Raw genomic sequence first — 19,578 nt, forward strand, 5'->3', positions numbered from 1 at the left:
AAAAATCATTAAGCATAAAGTCAGTGTGGATAGTTTCAAGGTAATTACCTCAAAAATTTATTTAGGGCTTTTTGTATCTGAGATAAAACTATGGAAAATGTTTATAACCTAAGTTAAGAGAAAGAGAACTAGTAAAATCTCTAGTTAAACACCACTTAAAAAACACAGTCAACTATGAAGATCAATGTTCCCTGAAGTTTCTGTTGAATCGATATAAGAAGAGTATTTTTTAATGGAAAACCAGTGAATACACTAACTATAAAATTTCTCAGGATAAGTTAGTGTAGAATTTCAAGAAGTCTTATAAAACGTAGTAAAAGATAGAAGCCTTAAATATAATACCAAAAAATAGTTTGGAAAAGGTAACATCAATTTTTACATTTAAATTCATAAGGAGATTTATAAGGAGACTAATGTTAAGTGTTCTGCCACGAATATAGTGTCTCTGTAAAAAGACTTCAAAGAATGAGCAACTGTGAAATTCTATTGCACTAGAGAAGATACTTCTCTGTGGGCAAGCAATCCTGCTGCCAGTACAGCTTATTCTAAACTCCAATCTCAACTCTAAAGAACACTCCTGATATTAGTACTGTTATTACCTAATGATACAAAAGTAGAAAGGAAGAGAAACTCACCGATCTCTAGGACAACTATAAAACATGTTATAATCAATAAACACTGGGGGTGGCTTTCTTAACCCAGATAATTATAGTTCTCTCAAGCTCTTGGAGGCATTACAAAATTGATTAAGAATTAATTCATTATCTACATAAAACAAAGAATAATTCGTGGAATTTCTATAGTTCATTCTCAGATCTGAAGGTTTGAAATATATGTTAGCATATAGGAAAATACAATAAAATCAGAGTATTTACCTAGCACTTCTGATCTCTAGGTAAAACCACAACAAACCATACAAATTACAGGAACTCAGAGTAAAATTGTGTAAGAAATTGTAAAGATAGTTTCAAAATTCATTAACTATAATTTTTTTAAATAGACTATTCTTTTTTAACAGCAGTTTCAGGTTCACAGCAAAACTGAGCAGAAGGCACAGAGATTTCCCATATGTGCTCTGCCCCTACAAGTAACTACGAAAAATTTTAAAACTACGAATTCTGTTTTATTATTTTAGGGGCATGTAATTGGGTAATGAACTATAAAAATCATTATTTTGTTAAAACTTCCCCAGAGAGGTATAAAATGTGAGACTCTACACCAGGGTTTTCAACTGGGTTTCCATGCAACCTTAGAATTCCATATATGTAGTCACTAGAGATTCCTCAATAGATCATGATTGAAAAAAAGTCAACACTGTTTTTTAACTTCTTACACTATGCTCTACTAGCACTCAAAGTAATGCACAGTGACCAAGCAGCCCTACTGGCAATTTCTTCAGAGGTCTTTCAGGCCCATAGAGCAGCGTGTTAACAGGCCCACGTTTACTCAGATGAGTCCATTCACGGTTTTTACAGAAGACCGTTCTTAACTGGTGACTGCTGTACTGCACAGAGGGAAGACAGTAAACTGATTATCAGCCATATCACCCCAAAGGCTCTTTGAGTTTATATGACCTCATCTTAACTAATTACATCTGCAAAGACCCTATTTCTAAGTAAGGTCATATTCTGAGGTTCCATGTGGACATGAATTTTGAGAGAGGATTATGCAACCCACTACAGGCTCTTTCTCTGTATCTTCTGCTCAGCCTGAGAACTTCATTTTGAGAGAAAGTACTTTTATTAATGTAGTCTAATAGTATGCTCAAGATTCAATTTACACCTGCCCCTAAACAAGTCCTAGATTTCTGTGAAGAAGCAATATCCTGCATTGAATAAAGAATATTTTTGTGGAACTTTTCATCTTCTTACATGTCTGAGCAACTCTTTTCTTACTTAACAAGAAATTAGACCAATGACAGAAATTCTCTAATTTGGGTTAAAAATTGAATCCACGTGTGCTTTAAGTTTGACCCAGAATTGACTACCTGTACAGCAAAAAAAGAAAAAAAAAAAAAGGAAAGAAAGAAAAAAAGCACAGGTTTCACAATAAGAGGTAAATTCAACATTTATTTTTAGTCCTAAGAATAACAATTTTAAGCACATAATGGTTCATAAAAGAGATGAAGAAACCAAGAAACCTATGTTCGAGCCAGGTTGTCACTCAGTAAGAAAACATCTTTTCAAAGTCTTGTATGAAATTGTATCTTAAGTTATACTTTTATCCATACTGCTTTGTCTATGGTTTTAGTAGCATTACTATGCAACACTGTCAAAAAATTCTAATGTTGTAAATAATATTAATAAATAACTTATAACCTATATTTAAATTAAATCTCCCAAGACTACCTTTAAAAATTTTTCATACTATTTTGACATAAACCAGTTATTTAACAGAAATTTATTTTGTTTTCCTTATGAGTTTAAAATGTCTGAAAATAAACTTCTCAAAGACAGATAAGCTCTGCTTAACTGTTAAGTTTTCAAGAAAAGTTTCAAAAAAACCATTTTTGGTTTTTAAATAGAGGGGGAAAACTCTTATACATACCCTATAACCACCAATTTTTATCACCCTATTGCACCTTATTTAAGAATTTTGTACAGAAGATACTTGTAAAATGACTTTTAAACCTACATGGATATGGTTTAAAAATAAATTCAAGCAAAAAATTTAATAGAAGAAAAACTCAAACTTCCTCCATCTATACCAGTGATCAACAAACTTCTTATGTAAAGGTCAGATAGTAAATACCACCAGTGCCTCGCAAGACACGTACGTGGTCTTTCTCACAATTACTCAACCCTGCCACTGTAGTGCAAAAGCAGCATGTAAATAAATGGGTGTGGATGTGTTCCAGTAGCATTTTATTTATAAAATCAGGAGACAGCCTGAAGGCTACAGAGGTGGCAGGCCATAGTTTACAGACCCTGGATTGACACTAATGACTTACATTATTAGTACAGATTTTCTTTTGGGGCAGGGGAAACCATAAAAATAGTAGGTTAACAATTCACAGCCAGACACAATAAGCTGCTGAAAACTAACAAAGAAAAATCCTGAAAGCAACGAGAGGATACGTTACATACAGACAAGTAATAATTACAACGAAAGCACATTTATCATTAAAAACCATGGGGTTCTTTAGGAACTGGACCACTTTTAAAGTACTCAAAAAAGAAATTCTATATTCAACAAAAATATCCGTCAGGAATGAAGGTGAAATGAAGACATTCTCAGATGAACAGAAATTTTGCCAGCAAACCTGCTTGAAAAGAACCACAAAAAGTTCATCAAAGAGAAGGGAAATTATTTCAGAAGTAAACCTACGATTATCAAGAATGAGGGAAGAGTAACAGAAATGGTAAATATCTGGGTAAATATAAATGATCATTCTTCACCCCAGTTTTAACTATTAGACAACTGAAAGCAAAAATTACAATGTCTGATGGTCTTCAACATCACATAGATGTAATAAATAAGTCCAGTATAATTTAAGAGACAGAAGGGTATGATAGGGTGGTAATGTTTCTACATTTCACTTAAAGTGGTAAAATACTGATTCTAAATACACTGAGGAAAGTATATATACTGCAAGCCCTCAAATAATTACAAAAATATATACAATTAGTCAAAAGCAATATATAAGTGTAAAAAAAATCAAACCAAAAATAGGAGAAAAAAAGAGGAAACAAATAAAACATGGAAAACTAAATCAAAATATTAACAATTACATTAAATATAAATGGCCTAAGTATGCCAATGAAAAGACAAATTGAATTTAAACACACAATCCAACTCTATGATGTCTACAAGAAACTTACTATTCTGAAAGGGTAAAACTAGGGGAGGCAAGGTATAGCTCAAGTTGTAGAGCACCTGCTTAGCATGCACAAGGTCCTGGGTTCGATCCCCAGTACTTCCATTAAATAAACAAACAATCAAACCTAGTTACCTTCCCCACCTGAAGAAAAATAAAAGGGTAAAAATAAAAGTAAAAGGATAGAAAAAGGATGTATCATGCCAATGTTAATCAAAGAAAGATGGAATGGCTATATTTAGATCAAGTAGGCATGCATGGGGCTTTACATGATAAAAGGATCAATTCACGAAGAAGAAAAGGCAATTCTAAATACATATACACCTAACCAATTAAAGGGAGACTTTTGAAGGACTGTTTAAGATATATATGTATGTTTATATACCTAACAGAACTTCAAAATACATTCAGCAAAAATTAAAAGAACTGAAAGGAGAAACAGGCACCCAAAATTACAGTTAGAAACTTCAACTTTCAGTAATTGATAGAACTAGTAGATAGAAAACTAGCAAAAATATAGAGAAACTGAACAACACCATCAACCAATGACATTTTTAAAATATTCCATCTATCAACAGTAGAATGCACGTTCATTTCAGGTGCACATCAAGCATTCATTAATACAGATCATATCTTGGGTCAAAAAGAGAAATGAAATTAAAAGTATGTTCTCTGACCATAATGTATTTAAGGAGAAATCAATAACAGAAATATAACGGGAAACATTTAAATACTTAGAAATTAAAAAACATACTTCTCAATAACCCTTAGGCCAATGCATAAGTCTCAAGTAACTCAGAAAATATTTCTAAAAGAATGAAAATGAAAGTATGATATCAAAGTATGTCACATGAAGTTAAAACAGTGATTAGAGTAAAACTTATAGAAACTGAATGCTTATATTAGGGTGGGGAAGAAGATTTCAAATCAATAACCTAAGCTTCCTATTAAGAAAACTAGAAAAAGAGCAAAACAAGCAAAAGGAAAGAAATAATAAAGATAATAACAGAAGTTAATGCAAGAGAAAATAGAAAAACAATAGAGAAAATCAATACAAGTAAAAAAGAGTTCTTGGAAAAGATCAATGGAATTGATAAAGCTCTAGCAAAGACTGGCACAGAAGAAAAAAGACACAAATTACCACAATACCAGGAATGAAAGAGGAGCCAGAGCGATCCTGCAGACATCAAAAGATAAATAGAAGAATACTATGAACAACTCTGTGCATATAAATTTGACAACTCAGGTTGTCAAAATAAATAAATTTGACACTACAGATGTCAGAAAAGTAACTGGGTAGTTACAGATAAATACAGATAAATCTACACACATAAATTTGAAAATACAGATGAAATTCCTTACAAACCACAAACTACCAAATTATTAAAAATGAAATAGATAATCTGAAATAAGGAAAGTGAATTCATAGTTTAAAACTCTTCAAAGATATCTCCAGACTTAACTGATTTCAATGGAGCATTCTATCAAACATTTAAGTAAGAAGTAATACCAACTCTACACAATCTCATTCAGGAAACAGAAAAAGAGGGAACACTTCCAAACACATTTTATGACGCCAGAATTAACCTGATACCAAACCTAGAAAAAAATACAGAAAAAAAAAGAAACTACATACCATTATCCCTCACACAGATTGAGGCAAAAATTCTCAACAAAATAAAAGCAAATGGAATTCATTTGACACATATGAAAATAATAATACACTAGGACCAAATATGATTATTCCAGGAATGCAAACCAGGTTCAGTATTCATCAGTAGAAGCCAGCAGAATAATTGCTTAAACAAACAAACAAACAAAAAAACACACAATCAAGTCAGTAGATACATTTGGCAAAATACATCTTTTCATGATTTAAAAAAAAGTCCTCGGCAGATTAAAAGGGAATTTCCTCAACCTGATAAACGACGGCTACAAAAAGTCTACCACTATCAACATACTTAACAGTAAAAGACTGAACACTTCCTCACTAAGATCAGGAATAGGACAAAAATATTACACCCTCACCACTCCTATCCAATACCATACTGGAAGATTGAGCCACTGCAGTTAAGAAATGAGGAATCAGACAGATTAGAAAGCATGAAATGGGGGGGTGGGAAGGGATAGACTGGGAGTTCGAAATTTGTAGATACTGACAGGCATATGTAGAATAGATAAACAAGATTATACTGTATAGCACAGGGAAATATATACAAGACCTTGTGGTAGCTCACAGTGAAAAAAAATGTGACAATGAATATATGTATGTTTGTGTATAACTGAAAAATTGTGCTCTACACTGGAATTTGACACATTGTAAATGACTATAACAATAAAAAATGTTTTAAAAAAAAAGCAAGAAATGAAACTGTCCCTATTCACAGGCAACATGATTACCTATATAGAAAATCCCAAAGAATCTAAAAAACAAAAAACTCCTAGAGCTAACAAAAGAGTTTAACAAGTTAGCACTGAACAAATACACAAATATCAATCAACTGTATTTCTATATGCTAGCAATGATCAATATGAAACAAAAATTTAACCCAAAACTTAAGTTTACAAGAGCTCTAAAAACATAAAATATTAAGATACAGATATCTAACAAAAGGTATACACAATATGTATGTTGAAAAGTACAAATGACCAGTGAAAGAAATCAAAGACTACCTAAATAAAATCATGGTCATGGACTGGAAGAATCAACATAGCAAAGATGTCAAAAGTCCCCAAATTGCTATTTAGATTTAATTTAATTTCAATCAAAATTCCTCCAAGATTTTTGAGATATAGATAAAATGAGTCCAAAGTAATTTGAAAAGGCAAAGGAAATGGAATAGCCAAAACAATTTTGATACAGTTGGGCAAATCACATTACATGACTTTTAAGACCTGCTATAAAGCTTACAGTACCACAAGAAAGTATGCTACTAGAAAATGGACAGACATTAGATCTACGGAACAGAACAAAATCCAGAGTTAGATCTGCATAAACATGACAACTTGATTTTTTTAAGCTGTAATAAATTACCCATTACCTAAAACTTACTATTTTAACCATTTTTAAGTGTACAGTTCAGTGGCATTAAGTACATTCACACTGTTGGAAAACAATCCTCACCATCCATCCACAGAACTCTCGTCTTGCAAAACTGGAAGTCCATAATCATTGACACCAAGTCCCCACCTCCACCCCCATAGAACCTGGCAACCACTATTCTATTTTCTTCTGTCTGTATGAAATTGACTAAGTACCTCATGTAAGTGGCATCATACAGTATTCGTCCTTTTCTGTTTTATTTCACTGAGCATGTCTTCAAGGTTCATTCACATTGTAGCATGTGTTAGAATTTCCTCCCTTTTTAACATTAATATTTCATTGTATATATATATACATACACACCGTATTTTGTTTATCCATTCATCCATTGATGGAAACTTGAGTGGCTTCTACTTTTTGTCCAGCTGAGAATAATGCTGCTGTGAACACTGTGTATTTCTTCAAGATCCTGTTTTCAATTCCTTATACCCATTACTCAAATGTGGAATTGCAAGTTCATATGGTAATTTTTAATTATTTGAGGGACCACCATAATGTTTTACAATTCAAATTCTATAAAAAATACATTAAACAACAGAAACAGGCAAAAAGAACTTGTTATATACCAAAATGTTAAAACTGCCCATTTCTAGGTAATGAAATCATTAAGTGACTACTCTTTCCTTTAGTCTATCTGGTGTCCTATAATAAGCTAAGTCACTTTTAAAATGGAAATTTTCAAAGGAAGGAAATTGTGTTTTTTTAATTAGTTATCAATTCTAATACCCACATCAAGAAACAGCCACCTTTTAATAGTGCACTATCTACAACATGTATTCCTACAAAACTTGAAAAAACATCATTAGAAATACATTATTTTGGCAAACTGACACAACAAGCTGTAAAAGTCCATATTCACTGAGATGGCATCAGACTTCAATGATTGAAACAGTCTACCATAACATCCAAATATACAACCACCATTCAAAGTCAGTAAAGAGGGTGCAAAATTAATGTCAGGTTCTTACAAAGCCTTTAAAATATAATTAAAGTTAGCAAAAAATAATTTTACAAAAGTTGTTAGTATACTATATAATTCAAGGACTAACTGAGTATTTACATAAAAACAGAATTTGGTGCAAAGCAAATGAAGTTTGGGAAAGTTCTGTGGCTAGTCCATGAAGAAAAAAGTAACAAACGGATAAAATGTAATGCAGGGATAGTATTATTCCAGGCAGGAGAACCACCCCCTACCTAAGCATGGAAGAGACTCTCTGAAAGATACAGAATTATTGGAATTAAGATTTTCAAGTTCCAATTCTCTCTATTCACTTTATCTAAAACTGCCACCAGACCACTTATTTTACCATAATCTTAAGTATCTGACATCAACTGGAGAAGTTTTCAGGACATAATAACCACTGAAAATTTTCTATGGATGGGACTCAATCTTTAAGGACTTACATCCTGCAAGAAATTGTGGGATATTTTTCATATATATAATATTCAATTTTTCACAGTTGTATCTCTCAGTCACTCTGGGATACATAGATTATATTCTTCCTTCAGAATCTGACCTGGCTAACCCAGTGGGAGCGTATACCTCAGTGATAGAGCACGTGCTTAAGCATGCACAAGGTCCCAGGTTCAATCCCCAGAGTCTCCATTAAATAAATGAATAAATAAACCTTACCCCTCAAAAATTTTTTTAAACTTAAAAGAAAAATAAAAAAGAACTCGACCTGGCTATAATTAAAATGTGGGGACTAAAATCCCTATCTGATATTGCACAAGAGAACCCTTAAAACATCTATAAATAAATTCTTGTTGCTACACAAAGTTGCCCATCTGAGAAGCAACTCAGCTACAAATCAATACAATTCTACTATCTGAAACATGTGCCCTTGTGACTTTCTATTTGGAGGTCATATTTGAAACTGCTATTCCCTGTTTAATATAGAAGATGGCACATACCTCCAGACTAGCAGTCACAGATTTCTCAAGATTCCTCACATAGCCTACATTTTAAGTCAGTGCAAGTCAAATTCCATCCAAATATGATGAAAATCCATCCAGCTGTTTTTGCATACTACAGTAAGACAGGCCAACAGAAACTTGCCCTTGACATCTGCCTTGCTGCTGTCTCATATCACTAGGATCTTTACTCAAGTGCCATCTGAGCAAGACTCCCTCAGCACACCACACAGCACAAACCTGTCCACCACTGTCTGTCTCATACCGGTTTGATTTCTGATGGCATTTATCACCACCTGGTAAAGTACGTGCAGGTGTGCATGTGTGTAATATACCTCTTTCCACTAAACCACGAACTCTAGGAAAGTAAGGACTTATGTTAACTACTATATCACCAGTGCTTGACACACAGTAAATGTTTTGAATAAATGAGTCATTTTCTATAGCTTTGAAGAACTTTTTAATGTGTTAAAACTAAGCTTATAATGTGGTAAAGTGCAACATTCTCACACTTAGCTTTTTTCATAATACAACAGGAAAACAATTTTAGGCATGAAACAGTTGATTTGGTACAGATAACCTCAGCCATCTCTGACCTCTATAGCTACCTTTTTCCCCTTCTGTCCTCCTGTCCCCAAATTGAGGTCACTGTCTTTGCTGCAGTGGCATTTCGACAAAAAAGTATCAGAGTACTGAATTGGTTCAAAAAAATCAAACCTCAAAAAAAAAAAAAACTCAAAAAAAAAATCAAGCAAAACTGAGTTACATCAGAAAAGAACAAAACATAAAGCAACAGAAATATGGCCTGTGATACAGTCCTGCTGCTTACCAGTATATTTCATTATATATACACTAAATACAACTTAAAATACAATGAGGTAGGTTTTACTGACAAACTAACTTGGGAGGTTTTCTTACCAAAAAAAAAGTAAGGTTAAATAGAATACTATTCAATTCAAATAAAATCTGTCTCTCATTTATTCCAGGCATATCAAATAAACTTGCTCATTTAAGATCCTAGGTGAAGTTTGAACCGCTCATCCTGGCTGCACATTAGAATCACCTGCCATGCCTTAAAAACAAAAAATAAAAAATAATTTAAGTATGCCTGGGCTCCACTCCTGGCCACTTAAATCAGAATACTGGGACACAAGCAGAGTATTTTTTAAAAGCTCTCCTGATGATTCTAATGAGCAACCAAGACTGAGAAGCACTGCTTTGTGCCATCTGCCCAGTCTTACTTGTCTCTCCTATTTCATAAAGTAGAGTACAGAAATAAATCATAAAAGATTTAAATTCCTGGTGCTCACAATAAATCTCAAAGAACACATTCCTATCTGCCCCACTCTAACATCTCTATCATTTTCTCTAAAAAGTAAGCATAATATTCATCTCCTATAAAATACATCTCTGATTTAACATACAAACTAGACAAGTGTTTCTTTGGAGCACTGCCCTTGTCACAAACTATTTCATACTTATATAGCAATTAACTTATTCTTTTTGTCATTTGTACCTCCACTGTCTCCTCTCTATACCCAAGGAGTTTGGCTTAACTTTTCTGTATCCCTCACATTTGAAGTATAATTTACAAAGAATTTCTCCATTCATTATCATATCACATGATGAAGTAGTCTAGGCAAGAATTACTAGCCCACTTTAGAGATGATAACTCAGAGAAGTGCCTTGCTAAGGACATTTTGCATGAGACTATGAGCAGAACAATGCACATATCAGACAGGAACCTCCCACCCTCCTCCCCATTATTTTTACATACTACATTACAGAAATCTATTATTGTTTACATTCTATCTATAGTTATAGTTAACATTCCTAAGGACAGATTTCCAAATGTTCAACAACCTAACTACGTTTTAAATTTCCACTTAAACAACAAGGATACAATACACACACATTTACCTCTGCTCCCTCCCACACTCTCACTGGAAAAACAGGAAAGAAATACTAAAGAGGGCATTAAACAAACCCACAAAGACAAAAAGAGCAAGTGAGGAAATGACAACAACAAAATTTCCAAAGTTGGGGGGCAAATGGAAGAGTGTTAACTAACTTATTTCCCCCCATCAAAATCTCAAGGCTATGCCAGCAGAGAGGAAAGCCCAAAATAAGTGTGTAGTAGTATTTTTCAAATTACACAGATAATAAGTCTAAAATGAAAATTACTTAAAAGTGGTTTTTTGCAATATTCTCTCAATTAACTGACACTAAAAACAGATCTATCATAACAGGACCCAACATTTTTTGCCTTATACTGGGAGTTCTCATACTTGAAAACATGGGAGCCATGGCCCAAGAGGACCAAGTCCAAGATCCTCAGGCTGTCTCATGACTCTCTTCATCATCTTTGCACTTAATACAAATCACTTATAACAAATATTACCTGCTTCACGCTCTACTCTTGCTCATGCTGTTCCCTCAACCTGGCTAATTCCTTTTTTTTCAAGTCTCACCTGAAGCGTCACCTCTTCTAGAAAGCTTTACAAATTTAGGGGGAGTGTATTTAAAATTCATCTTATTATCCCCATATGGCAGACAAACACTTGTTGAACTGAACTGTGTAATTTAAAACACCAGTACAAAAAGTAACATTTATGTAGTGCTTATGGTGGGTCAAGTCATGTCTGTATGTATCAGTTTATTTAATCCTTCCAATAACCAAAGGAGTTAGGTGCTAATTACGAAATGCAGAGGTAGGTTAAGCATCTTGCCTAAGGACACAACTAATAAGCGGTGAATCATAGACTGGAACTCAGTCTGGCTCCAGAGCCAATATCTTTAACCACTAGACCAGACTTTCTCTATAGATACCAATGCTTTCCAATCTGTACTCCCCAATCTTCAAGCTTCAATCTTGAATTTCAAATGTCTTCTAAAAATCTCTACTTGGATGTCCTTCAAGAACGTCAAAATTTACACAACTGAAATCACTATGTCCCTCTTGCTCCTCAGCATTCTCCAACAAAAGCTACTCACCACGCCTTCTTGTGCCGTTTATTCCGGTTACTAAACACCAGTCACCCAGTTACCCAAGGTAGAAACCTAAGTATGAGTAATTTTCACCCTGTCAATCCCTCTCATCCCCACATTCACCGAATTATTTTATTCCTACCTCTCAAGCTAAGTTACATGCAGATCTCACAACTTCTCACACTTGGGCATCAGCTTGAACCAATTTTGTCACAACCTACAATGGCACCCTACCACTGACATCAAGTCCAAACTTCTTTAGCAAAACATATTACGACTTTGTCCTTGTCTATCTCTCAGCTTCAACCAACTCCTCTTCCCCGCAAAACTTCCTGAATTCACCATGTTTTTAAAGACCAATGTTTCTGCACAAGCTAGTACCTTGGCTTAAGATGATCATCCCATAACATTCCCTCCCACTATCTCATCTTCCCAAACCAATCATAAAGGCAACATCCTCTGAGAAGCCTTCTCTATTTTCCTCAGGTTGAAGAAACTCTCTCCTCTATACTCACACAGCATTCTGCATATCTGTATTATAGTACTTACACTAAAATGGTTTACCTAAAAACATCTCCAAGCATTCACTCAAATATCAAAATGTTGCCTTATTTTGTGCCCCCATGCCTAGCACATGCTCAATAAATGCATGAATGAATGTCAGTCAACCAGCTCTTCACATCATCTTGCTCTTTTAAAAATTTCAAGTCCAAAATCAAATAACTTACATAGTTTTTATCTCTCCTGTAATACAAAAGTATTGCTCTTACGTCTATTAGATTTCACCACATTCCCACCCATACATGTGGAGAACTGAAAGAAAAAAATACTGCAATTTCAACAGAGTATCTGTAGTAAAAATATCTACTGCACTCTACAAATTTTGCTACCACAAGAACACTTATAGAGCATATACTATATACCAGGCACTATTCTATATGCTTAACATATATTAATTCATTTTAATTCTCAGAATCACTTTAAGAGGTAGATAATATTATCATCCTCATTTTATAGATGAACTTCAAGATCAAGCAGAACCAAGACTTATGCTGTTGTGTTCTAGAGGCTGGTATCTTATACTGCCTCTCATTAGTAACAAAGACTAGAATAAACTCTCTGCTAGAGCAAAACCATCTTTGAGTATTGAATAGTTGGGAAAACGTGGGAGGTAAATGCAAAAATTTGGATAAATATAGAAGATCTTGAAAATATAGCAAAATATTTTTAAGAATCTTAATTCACTCTAATTAATTACAGAAAAATGTTTTGCCAATAAAACAGCAAATCTCTGACATAAGATACATCATCATGTAGCATTACTAAAGTCAGTCAACTGAAACAAGAGCCAAAGTACATAGTCACAGCCCATGGTCAAAGATATTTGCTGAATTAAGTTTTTATAAAGAACTCAAAAAAAAAAAAAAGAACATAAATACAAAACAGAAACAGACTCATAGACATAGAATACAAACCTGTGGTTGCCAAGGGGGAAGGGGGTGGGAAGGGATAGACTGGGAGTTCAAAATTTGTAGATACTGACAGGCATATGTAGAATAGATAAACAAGATTATACTATATAGCACAGGGAAATATATACAAGATCTTGTGGTAGCTCACAGCAAAAAAGAATGTGACAATGAATATACGTTCATGTATAACAGAAAAATTGTGCTCTACACTGGAAATTGACACAACATTGTAAACTAACTATTAACTCAATTTAAAAAAAGTTAAAAAGAAAAAAAAACACTAAGTCAGTAAACACTTTGTAGAGTAATAGTGAGGCACATGGCAACACTAAGCACCCATGAGGCTTAAGAGAATCAGCATTCGCTCTTTATCTACTTACACATAAGCCTAGCAGTGTTAGGCACTTTAAAAATGTTTACCTCTTAAATCTTCACAACCATCCCATTAAATATTAATCAAAACTTACAAATGAGGAAGCCGGAATTGAGTAAGTTTAGGTAGTAAGTGAGCTAAATTCAAAATTCAGGACTATCTAAAACATAAAGCCCATTCACTCTCCACATGTCCTCAAAAAAGCTTACTAAAAAAAAAAAAAGTATATATATATGTGTATATATATATATATATATGTAAAATGCACTATACATTTAGGGGAGAAGGGGCTCCATTTCAGAAAGCAAGAGAAAACACCACCACCAGTAATTAAATAAATATGAAAATACTGAACAAATTAACAATACCTTACTCTTACATCAAAGCAAAAACTAGATAGATTCTGCAGGATGGTGAAAAGTGGTAAATAGAAATTCCTAAGAAGTCCAAATTTGGGGTTAAGTTCAAAAGATTTAACAGAGAAAATCACAAAGATTTAAGGGGAAAAAAAGGAGATTTACAAGTAAATTAAAGAAACATTTTTAACAGTAAACACCATTCTAAGCACTTTACACATATTGATACTTAATCCTCACAATTAATACAATCATCACCCCCATTTTGCAAATGAGGAAACTGGAACAGAAATGCTAAATAATTTAGTCAAAGTTACACAGTTCGGGGGTGGGGGGGGCGGACAGAAACCAGGATCACAACTTAAAACCTTTCTCCTAACTGTTACACTAAATTAACAAATAAGTTAAAGAGAGGAATACATCTAATAATATAAATAATACAGTCAAGTGGTGTATGTAGAGCTATTTTGATTTTTCAAATCCAAGTCCACAAATAAGCATGTGGAAATTGTTCAATATCATGTCATTAGGGAATTGCAAATTAAAACAATAAGATACCACTACACACCTATGAGAATGGCAACAATTCAAAACACTAACAACATCGAATGCTGATGAGGCTGTGAAGCAACAGAAACTCTCATTCATTGCTGCTGGGAATGCAAAATGGCATAGCCACTTTAAAGGGAGTTTGGCAGTTTCTTACAAAACTAAACAGACTCCTGCCATATGAACCAGCAGTGACATTCCTTAGTATTTACCCATATAAACTAAAAACTTACGTCCACACAAACACCTAGACACAGCTATTTATAGCAGCTTTATTCATAACCTGTCACAACCCGGAAGTAACCAAAATATCCTCTAGTAAGTGAACGGATAAATAAACTGTGGTACATCCAGACAATGGAATATTATTCAGTGCTAGAAGAAATAAGCTATCAAGCCATGCAAAGATATGAAGGAAACTTAAATGCATACTATTAAGTGAAAGAAGTCAAACTGAAAAGCTTACACACTATATGATTCCGACTATATGACATTCTAGGAAAGGCAAAACTACAGAGATAGTATAAAGATCAATGGTTGCCAGGAAATAGAGGGGAAGGAGAAAATATACAGAACAAGAGGATTTCAATGAAATTATATTACACAATACATCATATACAGTCAGAACCCATAGAATAAGGGTGAATCATAACATAAACTACAGACTTAGGGTGATAATGATGTGTTTATTGACTGTAACAAACATATCACTGTAGTGTCAGGTGTTGATGGGGGGATCAGAAAAATGGTAATATGAGAACTCTATACTTTCTGCTCAATTTTATTTATCTTTTTTATTGAAGTATAGTCAGTTACAATGTGTCAATTTCTGGTGTACAGCATAATGTCCCAGTCATGCATATATATACATATATTCATTTTCATATACTTTTTCAAAGGTTATTACAAGATACTGAATATAGTTCCCTATGCTACACAGAGGAAATTTGTTTTTTATCTATTTTTATATATAGTGGTTAACATCTGCCTAATTTTACTATGAACCTAAAACTGCCCTAAAAAATAGTCTATTTAAGGAAAAAAAAGCCAAAAAATGAGCAGTTAATATGTAAGGAAGCATCCATATAACACACTCATTAGTATACATACACCAAATCAAAAATATTTATTAATATTTCATACTAGGCATCCTGCGGAGGGGATATAAACAAGTAGACAAGGCTCCTTCCCACAAGGAGTTTGAAATAGTTAAACAGATACCACATATTCACAAAAAACTAAATAAAACAATATAGAAATAGTTCAACACAGAAAACATACCACCAACAGCTAACTTGCCAAATAACTAAAATACACATTAATAGGACAATATGTACTTAGCGGTTCAGTGTATCACTTCAGACTAAAAGAATAAGGAAGTTAAGATATGCTCTAAGTCTTGAAAAAATGGATAAGATTTGTCTAATCTGGAGGGAACTGGTGAATTCTAAGAAAGAGTAAAACTACTGGAATTAGGAAAGGAAATTAAATGAACCAGTTTCACAAAACAAAACAGTGAGACAAAACTAGAAAGACTCGTACAGGCCAGATCATGGAGGTCACTGAAGGTCAAGCCAAAGAAATTAGCACAGAGACTTAGAAATCTTAACTCTTAAACACTAACAGAGAGCAAATACTTGCCTAACCTAAGTATATACTGATGACTCTTAAACTAATGAAAGAGTATTTATAAACATTTTATGTCAGATACAATCTGACAATATGTTCTAATTGACAGTTAAAAATTCACCGTCTTTGCCACCCAATTGAATACATATACATACAAGTCCTGCTCCCATTTTTCCAATTTCCAATCTACACTAATAGGCTACCCATAACCCTATAAACTGAACCCAACCATTAGACTACTTTTACACACAATAAAACTCCATGATTACACCACTCTTTATCCCTTAAACAAAGACGTCTTTCCTCTAAGGTAGAAAAGGTGGCTCACTGCCCATGAACTGTAAAGAGAGGTCATGTTAGGACCACGGTCACTACTGGCACCTTCTCCCTATTCTATTTATAGGACTGTCACCTTCTATTCATCATTAAAAGCAAACCTATTAAATACCTACATATTCCAGGCAAAACATAAAATGCAGCATTCTGTCCCAAATCATTTGAATAAACAACACACACAGGATCCTATGCAACTTCTGTTAATTATTGTGAATAAACTGTACTTCTCATATATGAAAACACTTCAGAATTTGTCCATTGTCACTTTCAAACTTTTTTTGTAATCCTTTTGTTTGTCATGAGCTTGTCTACATATTTTTAATCATATACTACTCAATCCCCAATGCATGGCCATCCACCATCATATCCAATCCCATACTTTCTAATTAAATGCCCCAACATTCTCAACTAAAGTATCCCAAATCAGTGCTCAGTTTATTCATTTATCTTTTCACTTACAGTGTACACCTAAAGCTCTCCCTTTTAGCAATCTACCATTAGAGTGGCTATTTTCTTCCCTTTCACGAACAGGCCCATTCATGTATGTCCCATCTCCCCAGTCATTTATAACTAACTCTGGCACATATAATCTTTCTGAAATATGTCCTCCAGACATAAAAAGACCCTGTTAGACTCCTCTTTCTATTGAAATATTTTTTAACTTTTGTTAATATGGCTTTTTATAGAAATCCAAATATATATACTATGATACCACTTATTAAAAGTTTAAAATCATCAAAGACAGTGTTTGATATTGTTTAAAGATAAAGGTACATACTAAAAACATAAAGCCATGTATAAAAATGATAAAACCAAATTAAGGATAATGCTCATGGAAGAGAGACAGTTGGAGGAATGCAGTCCAGGAGGGACACAGAAGGCTTCAACTCTATGTGTAATGTTGTATTTTTTAAACTGAGTCAGGAATATATGGTTGTCCAACATAATTGTTTACACCTTTTCCTATATGAAATACATTTAAGTGAGTTTAAGAAGAAAGATAACCAATTACTAATGAGAATCATCCTCTCATACAGAGTGACAAGCCGTTATGACCAAGTTGCAGTAAATGCTCATTGCTACTTCTGGGATACCACTTCTGTGCTTTACCTAAGCCAAGAAAAGAAAAATCACAAAGCTACAATACAAACTTTCCTCTTAGATATCTTTTAGTTATGTTCCAGGTTTATACTTCATAGCTATACGCAATCCATTTCTTTCACAACTCTCACATCAACCAAAATTAAATCCTTTATCTTTGTATCCCTAAATAGCCATTTACTCCTAAGTGCCTCATACAGTAACCTAGACTAACCTTCTTTTCTTATGTGTCTCTGTCAAAATACAAGTGAATTAGTAAGGCCACATAACTACTTCCACTTGGCTAAATGCAGACAGTCGTATACATTACATCTCTGTGCATGAGTCTACCCTACTCGTATACTAACTTTTCCATCTCAATTTGTAACATCTAAATTAAGCCTCATCATTCAACCGCAAATGAAATGTCATCTCGGCCAAATCTAACTTGGCCGGGGCGCTCCAAAACCCTCCACTCTAGCCCACTGAGCGTTGACCTCATACATACTGAAAGTCGCGCCCCTGGACCAACGTTTACACCAGCCAGAACTGCTCTTCTCCATTAGTGAGTCTCACACACGCCTCCGTATCCCAACGTTCGGCTCGCTGTGGTAAAACAGGCAGAGAGGACCTGAAGTTTCACCTCCTAATGAACCCAAAGGAATCTGTACCTCACACACCGCAGGTGCTGAGTTTCTCGTTCCGTGTTGGGGAGGGGGGAGGAGGTGGAAGCCCCGAGCTAGGGGACAAGGTCTAGTCTTCCATGGCGTCCGCCCGAGTCCTAAAGTCGTCGACCGAACAGTTCAGGCAGCTGGCCCGCCTACTTCCCTCCCCACCCCCACTCCAGGCCCACCCCACCCCACCCCCACCCCAGGCGCGAAGCCGGCGGTACATCCCCGCACCTGTGGGTCCCAGGAACAACCGCGGAACCACTTCTCTCCACAAGAGGGGAGGGCTTGGATGCCGGCTCGGACGCTCGGCTCCCGCCACCGGCCTCTCAAGTCGGTACCAACCCTGCGACCCTTTCGGTCTCTGATCCAGCATTAGGCAGTACGGACACCCTCCCCAGGACCTAGCTGGGGGCCTGGGCTTCTCCAATGCCGAGTTCCGGGGCCTCCTCACCTCTCCCAGAGGACCAACCTACACCGGACGCTCAAGGCCCGAAAGGCAACTCCCACCACTCCCCGCCTCACCCATCTTTCCTCCCTAGCTGCAGCCGCTGAAAAAGCCAAGTCCTAAGGTCCTCCTCCCTCAGCTTCCGGGCCTCCCTTCAGAGCCAGGCCCGAGCCCCCAGCCCTGCCCTCCGCCACCAGCTCCCGTCACGCCGCTTCCCTCCTCCAGAGGCCGAGCCCCGGGCTGGGCGGCTTCCCTCCCTGGCGTCCTCCTCCCGCGCCGGGTCCGGTCCCCGCCCGGCGTGCCGCACACTCACCGCTGAGCGCCGAGGCCTGCAGGGTAGCCCCTGAGGTGCCGTCGATGACTTTGATGGTCCCGCGACTGGTGACGGCCAGGATGGCGTTGAGCGCCGGGTGGTAGGAGAGGCTGTGCAGCCCGTCGGCGTCGCAACGCATGCAGCCGTCCCGCAGCACCAGCCACTCGGAGACCCCAGCCGCTCCCGCCCCCGCCGCTGAGGAGCAGCCCGGGCCCGAGGCCGCCGCAGCCGCAGCCGCCATCTTCCGGCCTGCGCTCAGCACAATCACACTGGGAAGCGGCTCAGTGACAGTCCTGGGAGGTGCAGCACCACCGCCAGTCACCATCCGGGGCCAGGGGGCAAGCGGAGCGCGTTAGCCGGAAGTGAAGTCAGGCGCCGGCACGCACGCGGGACGTCGGCCGCGCGCCCAGTGGGGCCAAGCTCGGAGGGAGGCTGGCAGGGGAGGGGGAGAGAGCGAGAGAGGCGGGACCCGGGGCGGGAGCGAGAGGCGGGCGGGCGGAGCATGCGCCGGAGGGCTCCTGCGTGCCACGCG

General features: G+C 36.3%; 1 protein-coding gene across 4 annotated transcripts in view; it reads right to left on the reverse strand.

Annotated features, from left to right (window-relative positions):
• Window positions 1-19,394, reverse strand: part of BIRC6 (baculoviral IAP repeat containing 6) — a 193,619-nt gene extending 174,225 nt beyond the window's left edge. For all 4 annotated transcript variants that reach the window (XM_015242776.3, XM_031684939.2, XM_031684936.2 and 1 more), the window contains exon 1: window positions 19,047-19,394. In XM_015242776.3, the coding sequence (XP_015098262.2) occupies window positions 19,047-19,371 (325 nt within the window). In that variant the 5' untranslated portion in view covers window positions 19,372-19,394. The remainder of the gene's footprint in view (window positions 1-19,046) is intronic.
• Window positions 19,395-19,578: the final 184 nt, after the last annotated feature.

This window comes from Vicugna pacos, chromosome 15, assembly GCF_048564905.1.
Source record: "Vicugna pacos chromosome 15, VicPac4, whole genome shotgun sequence".
Taxonomy (NCBI): domain Eukaryota; kingdom Metazoa; phylum Chordata; class Mammalia; order Artiodactyla; family Camelidae; genus Vicugna; species Vicugna pacos.